At 57.2% G+C, this 6814-nt stretch overlaps 1 protein-coding gene across 1 annotated transcript; it reads right to left on the reverse strand.

Moving 5' to 3' along the window:
• Window positions 1-3305: 3305 nt before the first annotated feature.
• Window positions 3306-6248, reverse strand: LOC119311912 (subtilisin-like protease SBT1.7). Its single transcript, XM_037587628.1, has one exon. The coding sequence runs from the start codon at window positions 6024-6026 to the stop codon at window positions 3726-3728; it is 2301 nt and encodes a 766-aa protein (XP_037443525.1). The 5' UTR covers window positions 6027-6248; the 3' UTR covers window positions 3306-3725.
• Window positions 6249-6814: the final 566 nt, after the last annotated feature.

Raw genomic sequence — 6814 nt, forward strand, 5'->3', positions numbered from 1 at the left:
TTGAGTTTTAGTAGGAGGTACTTGATGGCATGTAGATCATCGCCACGGGCCATGTGAATGTGGAGAAGGAAATCTTCTATCCATACTGCAGGGGCTGTAGTCCCATCGTAGGGTTCGATATTAACGGGCTTAAACCCTTCTGGGAATTCATGTTCCATAACTTCGTCAGTGAAGCATAGGGGGTGTGCGGTGCCTCTATGTCGGGCTACATCGCGGCGCGGCTCAAATGAGCCTGGTCTATTGTATTCGGCCCGGCCGGACTTGCATTTAGTATATCCGGCGTGGCGATCATCGTCACGCGTTGGGGCGCGCCCCCTTGATCCGTAGATCGATCTTGACTATCCTGCTTTGTTTTCCAGTTTGTCTCGCAGGTCATGCGTGTAGCATCGGGCCTTCGTGTTTTTATTTGTTTGGCGATGGGGTGCGGGCTGGTGTTCGGGTTGATACGCCGCTTTGTCTCGGCCACGAGGTGGCCGGTCAGCCTCATCCTGTGCTAGTAGTGTAGGCTCTAGTGCCTCCTCCTCGAATTGAGGTAACAACCTGCGCTTCGGGTAACTTTTGGTTGGGCGCTCGAGTCCGTATTCCTCGGCTCCCAGGACCTCTGTCCATCTATCAGTTAGCAGATCTTGATCAACTTAAAGTTGCTGCTGTTTTTTCTTCAAGCTTTTTGCAGTGGCTATAAGCCGGCGCTTGAAGCGCTCCTGCTTGACAGGATCCTCAAGCACGATAAATTCTTCGTCGCCGAGGCTCACCTCGTCTTCGCAGAGAGGCATGTAATTGTCATCCTTCGAGTCTCCATCCATTGCATGTTCATCAGGGCTAGCTTGCCCATCCTCCCGTCCGGCTTGCTTCAAGCTTGGCTGGGCGGGATTGTTTTTGTCTTCGGCGTCATCCGAAGTGCTATCGTCTCTTCTGCCGGTATTACTATTCTTGTTGTGGCGGGGCTTAGAGCGGCGCCGCTGACACTGGCGCTTCGATTGCTTCTCAAGGGGATTATCCTCCGTTGCCTCATCGCCATTGCTTTCTTTGGGTGTGTCCACCATATATATATATTATATGATGAGGTGGCTATCCAGCGCCCTGTGGGCGGTGGCTCCTGTTCTTCTCCGGCATCGTCGTCCATACCGTCGATGTCTTCGGAGTCGAAATCAAGCATGTCGGTTAAGTCGTCGACAGTGGCTACTAAGTGGGTGGTGGGTGGGTAGAGAATTTCTTCGTCGTCCGCTTCCCACTCAAGCCGGACATAGTTCGGCCAGGAGTCTCCTGATAGGGAGAGAGACTTTAACGAGGTTAGCACGTTGCCCAAGGGTGAGTGCTGAAAAATATCCACGGAGGTAAACTCCATGATCAGTGCCCAATCAGGTTTGATAGGCATGGATGCGCGTGGTTCGGAGCCTATGGCCGGAGACGAGTCTGGGGGTCCAATGACACAGACCTCATTGGAGGCGAAGTCTGTGTTTGGCTCTATCGCCAATGAGTATGCGGCCTCCATGGCGGGGTCTATCCACCCATCCTCGGATGGCACGATCTGCTCCGGATTTAGAGTCGGGGCAGCTGCAGGTGTGATCTCCTGGACACAGTCCGATGGCAGATCTAAGTCATGCTCATCGTGACTGTACGACGCACCTGTCATGGGCTCGAATCCATCGAAGATCAAGTCTCCGCGGATGTCGACACTGTAGTTCAGGCTTCCAAACCTGACCTGATGGCCAGGGGTGTAGCTATCGATCTGCTCCAGATGGCCAAGCGAGTTGGCCCACAGAGCGACGCCGCCGAATACGAAGATCTGTCTGGGGAGGAAAACCTCACCCTGGATCGCATCGTTGTAGATGATTGAAGGAGCCATCAAGCCTTACCGTGACGACACAGTGGAATTCTCAATGAAAGCACCAATGTCGTGTCAAAATCGGCGGATCTCAGGTAGGGGGTCCCGAACTGTGCCTCTAAGGCTAATGATAACAGGAGGCGGGGGACACAATGTTTACCCAGGTCCGGGCCCTCTCTATGGAGGTAATACCCTACTTCCTGCTTGATTGGTCTTGATGATATGAGTATTACAAGAGTTGATCTACCACGAGATCATAGAGGCTAAACCCTAGAAGCTAGCCTATGATTATGATTGTTCTTGTCCTACGGACTTAACCCTCTGGCTTATATAGACACCGGAGGGGGTTAGGGTTACACAAAGTCGGTTACAAAGAAGGAAATCTACATATCCGAATTGCCAAGCTTGCCTTCCACGCAAAGGAGAGTCCCACCCGGACACGAGACGAAGTCTTCAATCTTGTATCTTCATAGTCCAACAGTCCGGCCAAAGTATATAGTCCGGCTGTCCGAGGACCCCCTAATCCAGGACTCCCTCACCCCTCGTCGCCGCCCGGAATCACCCGCCGCATCCTCCACCGGTTAGTGCGTATTTTGTGATCTTTGCGAGCGAGCGTTGTAGTTCATTGACGCGCCGGTGTGCTTCTAGATGGATTTCAGCCCGTGTGAGAAGTTCTTGCTCACCGATTCGGACGACTCGGATGTTGAGACCATGCTTGCCAACTTTCGGCAGCACACATTAGTTGGCACTTGCCGTGAAGGAGCACGAAGACTAGAAATGAACTTGGAATTCTTCTACGACAATGTGGGTAGCCGTGTCAAACCTGCTAGACACCCTAACCACATTAAACCTTTTCTTCAGACATACAAGGAGATTGAAAATGCAGACACACATTTTCAACTTCAGGAGGATCTCATTAAGCACCATTGGCAAAGGGCTGGATAGTGACTCATTGTTGTATTCATTTGTATTTGTATTCATCATAAGTTTTGTATTGCATTGTTTAAGATTTGAATAATTATTTGTAATGTGGATAATTATTGTACGGTGTTGAATTTGAATAATTATTTAGTTTGCTTCCGTTTGTTGTATTATGCTGGATATGATATATTTTGCGGGCTGATGAGATGCGGAGGGCAGCAGTGCAAGAGCAGACACCGTAAGCCGACCCGTATAAAAGCACCGTTTGGAGGGTCTGCATCTACGGCTGCCCTTGCCGACCCGCAAAAGCCGTTTTCCGCGAACTGCAAGCGTGTTTTACGGACCGGCGGCGGGATGCAAGGTCCGCTAGAGATGCTCCAAACACGCCCTAGTATGCATTCGGATTCCCTCCTAGCTGCTGTAGCTACTCTGATCGCAGAAAAAAATAATGCCCGACCCCGGTCAGCAACATGGACTGGGGTGTATTATTCTATTCAAAATTCCTCGGCGTAGGGGGAAAACACAGGCATACGAATTTGGCATCCAGTGATAAAACAAATGATTCATGCTTCAATGGCGCATGCTAGGCATAGATACTTGGAGTATAATAAAATGATGAACAGATAGATTGCGGATACCATTTGATTTGCTGGTCCATTATCCATCGATCTGTCTCTGTTTAGGACTACACCCAACTTGATCAATCACTCACTTTCTCGCCATTCAATCAAATCTATGCCCATTTGACACATTGCCAGTTTGCCACAACTACTAACACGGCTGCACCCGCGAGCGGCAGCAAGAAAATGAGACGGCAAATGAAATCAGTAAATCGCCACGGCAAATCGACACACACGCACGCACGCATCCATCTTGCTTCCTTCCGATCGAGAACGGCGGCGCCATTGCTGCCCCGCCGCGTTCTGCGCCTCGACGGCATTGCTAATTAGCAGCAGCTACCGCCCGGGCGGGCGGTCGCTCAGGTCCACGTCGCCAGGATCGGGCTGGCCACCACGTGGTGCTCGCTGGACCAGACCAGCCGGCCGAACCCGTTGGTGCCCGACGGCTTCCCGCCCGCCCCGAAGCTCACGGTGTAGCTCTTCTTCTCGCCCACCTTGCTGAAGCTCAGCGTCGACGGCTCCACCGACACCTTGATCGCCGTGCCGCCCGCCGCCGCGGCCGCCGTCACCTTGTACGTGCCGGGCTTCCCGACGTTGGTCAGCGTGCGGGTGTGCTTCTCCGTGCCGCCCGCCGCGGGGAACGTGGCCGAGAACGACGGGTAGTTCAGCGCCGCCACGGAGTACGTGCGGTTGGCGCTGCAGTGGTCCGACGAGTGCTTGGTGAGCGCGGCGATCTGCGCCGGCTCGTACTCGATGGCGCAGAGGAAGTCCAGGTAGTCGGCGGCGGTGAGGTCGTACACCAGCCCCGGGTCCACCGCCTTGCTGGGGTCGACGTGGCCGGCCCCCATGTCCAGCGGCGTGGCCGCGCGCTCGGTCGCCACGTCGAGGAGGCCGTCGCCGTTGGGGTACGCGGCGTACGCCGTGGTCATCAGCGCCGACCGGATGGCCGCCGGGCTCCAGTCCTGGTGCGCCGACCGGAGCAGCGCCGCCAGCCCGCTCACGTGCGGGCACGACATGGACGTGCCCGATATGATGTTGAAGCTGGTGCGCCGGTCGTCGCCGGCGATCCCTGATGGGCCGACGGATCCGGACCACGCCGCGAGGATGTTCACCCCCGGCGCGATCAGGTCCGGCTTGAGGATGCCCGGCGTCACGGTGTTCGGCCCCCTCGACGAGAAGGCGGCCACGACGGGCGACGGCTGGATCCCAACCTTCGTGCCAGCGAACACTATGTTGGCCGTCGGCTTTGGATCGGACGACGCGTAGGTTCTCATGGCGTTGCCGGCCCTCTCTCCGACGCCGGCGCCCGGGAGAATGTGCGCGTCGGCGACCAGCTCCTCGCCGTTGGCGGCGGTGTTGGCGAGCACCATGCCGGCACCACCGGCATCTCTGACGACGAATCCCTTCTGGACCCTGGCGTTGGTGCCGCGGTCGCAGAGGACGATCTTGCCGGCGACCTTGGCAGGGATGAGGGTGCCCGTCATGCAGAGCGCGCCCATGCTGCTGTTCGACGCGTTCCCTGCGTAGATGAACGGCACCGGCGTGGTGGGCAATTGCTTGCCGTTGTACAGGGAGACGCCGTTGTACTTGTTACCGTTGCCGAGGGTGACGTAGGCGGGGAAGTCGCGGTCGAGCGTCCCCGCGCCCACGGTGGTGATCCATGGCGCGCCGTTCGTCAGCGACGCCGCGCCCGGCCCGGCATTCCCGGCCGAGCAGGACACAAATATTCCCCTTTCCATGGCGCTGTACGCGCCCACGGCGATGCTGTCGCGGTAGTAGTCAGACGTGCCACCGCCGAGGGACAGGGAGAGCACGTCCACGCCGTCGGCGACGGCCACCTCCATGCCCTTGAGGATGTCGGAGCTGAAGCAGCCGCCGACCCAGCACACCTTGTACGTGGCCACGCGCGCGCGCGGCGCCATGCCCTTGGCCGTGCCCGACGCGTAGCCCAGCAGGTCGGCGCCGCGGACGGCGGAGCCCGCCGCCGTGCTGGAGGTGTGCGTGCCGTGGCCGTCGTTGTCCCTGGGGGAGCGCGACTCCTTGGACGTGTCCACGGGGCCCTTGGACGCCTCGTACCCGGCGAGGAAGTACCTGGCGCCGATGAGCTTCCGGTTGCACGCGGAGGAGTTGAAGTCGCTCCCGCCCTCGCACTTGCCTTTCCAGCCCGCCGGCACGGGGCCGAAGCCCGCGTCGTCGTAGCTGGGCCGCTCCGGCCACACGCCGGTGTCCAGCACGCCGACGATGACGTCGCTGGCGGTGTTGGACTCGGGGAAGAGCGCCTCCGCCCTGTCCAGCCCGAGGAACTCCGGGGTCCGGGTGGTGTGCAGCTCGTACCGCGTCTCCGGGTTGACGAGCAGCACGCCGGGCTGCGCCTCCAGCGCCCGGGCCTCCGCGCCGGTGAGCCGCGCCGAGTAGCCGTGGAGCAGGGTGTCGTAGGTGTAGATCACCGCGGCGGCGCCGCCGGACACGGACTGCAGCGACGAGGCGTACCAGTCGCCGTGCGCCGCGAACTCGCTGGGCATGGCGGCGTGCGAGCAGTGCACGATGTAAGTCCTCCGGCCATCGTGCACGACCTCCGCCGCAGCCGCCGCCGCCACGATGGCCGCGGCCACGGCCACGGCCACGGCGAAGAGCGCAGATCTCCTGCCATGGCACTGCATCGTGAGAAGCTCTGCAACTGGAAGTGTCACCTTGTGAATGGGAGTGCGGGGTAGATCGTGCCGGCGTTTTTATAGAATCAGCAGGGGAGCGAAATGATTGCAATGGGACAAGGATGCAGATGAATGGATGGCGAGGCGAGTGAGTGAGAGTGAGACGGAGCAGGGGAGTGGAGAGGGACGAGTGAGACGAAGGAGCCTCACATGGCCTGGCCTCTTTTATCTTTGGATTTCAGCATCACCACCTCCACATGACCGTTCCAGGGAAAAGATGCCTGCTTTGCAGACTGTGAAAGTGCTTACCGGTCAAGAACAGTCGCACCCTGCTGATTTTTTTTAGTGCCTCTCCCACACGAGGACCAGGTAAATTTTGATGTGATTAAAGATGATCTCTAAGGCTCCTTTGATTCAAAGAAATGCCATAGAATTTTTGAAGGGTTTGAATCCTTAAGATTTTTTACTACATTCGTCGTTTGGTTCGCAAGATTGGATTTTTTCCTATGAATCAAGTGTACTACATTTCATTGAAAATCAAGCGTCCACTACTATTTTTTCTAATTCTTCTATTTTTTCCTGTGGCATCAAACATTATATGCTAATCATTCAAATGGACATGCCACTCAAATCCTGTATTTTTCCTATTCCTACGTTCTGAAAATCCTGCAAATCAAAGAGGGCCTTAACCTCCCCCGAGACCGCTTGGCCCCCGCGTCACTCCTGGAGGGGCGGCTCGGGCGGCCGCTAACCCTAGCATGCCACCCCTCCCTCATCTCCTCTCTGTCACCGCCACG

The sequence above is a fragment of the Triticum dicoccoides genome, chromosome 5B (genome assembly GCF_002162155.2).
Source record: "Triticum dicoccoides isolate Atlit2015 ecotype Zavitan chromosome 5B, WEW_v2.0, whole genome shotgun sequence".
In the NCBI taxonomy this organism is placed as follows: domain Eukaryota; kingdom Viridiplantae; phylum Streptophyta; class Magnoliopsida; order Poales; family Poaceae; genus Triticum; species Triticum dicoccoides.

What these genes read in the sequence shown, in the direction of transcription:
- LOC119311912 (XM_037587628.1), bottom strand. Translation starts at nt 6,026, where the DNA reads ATGCAGTGCCATGGCAGGAGATCTGCGCTCTTCGCCGTGGCCGTGGCC.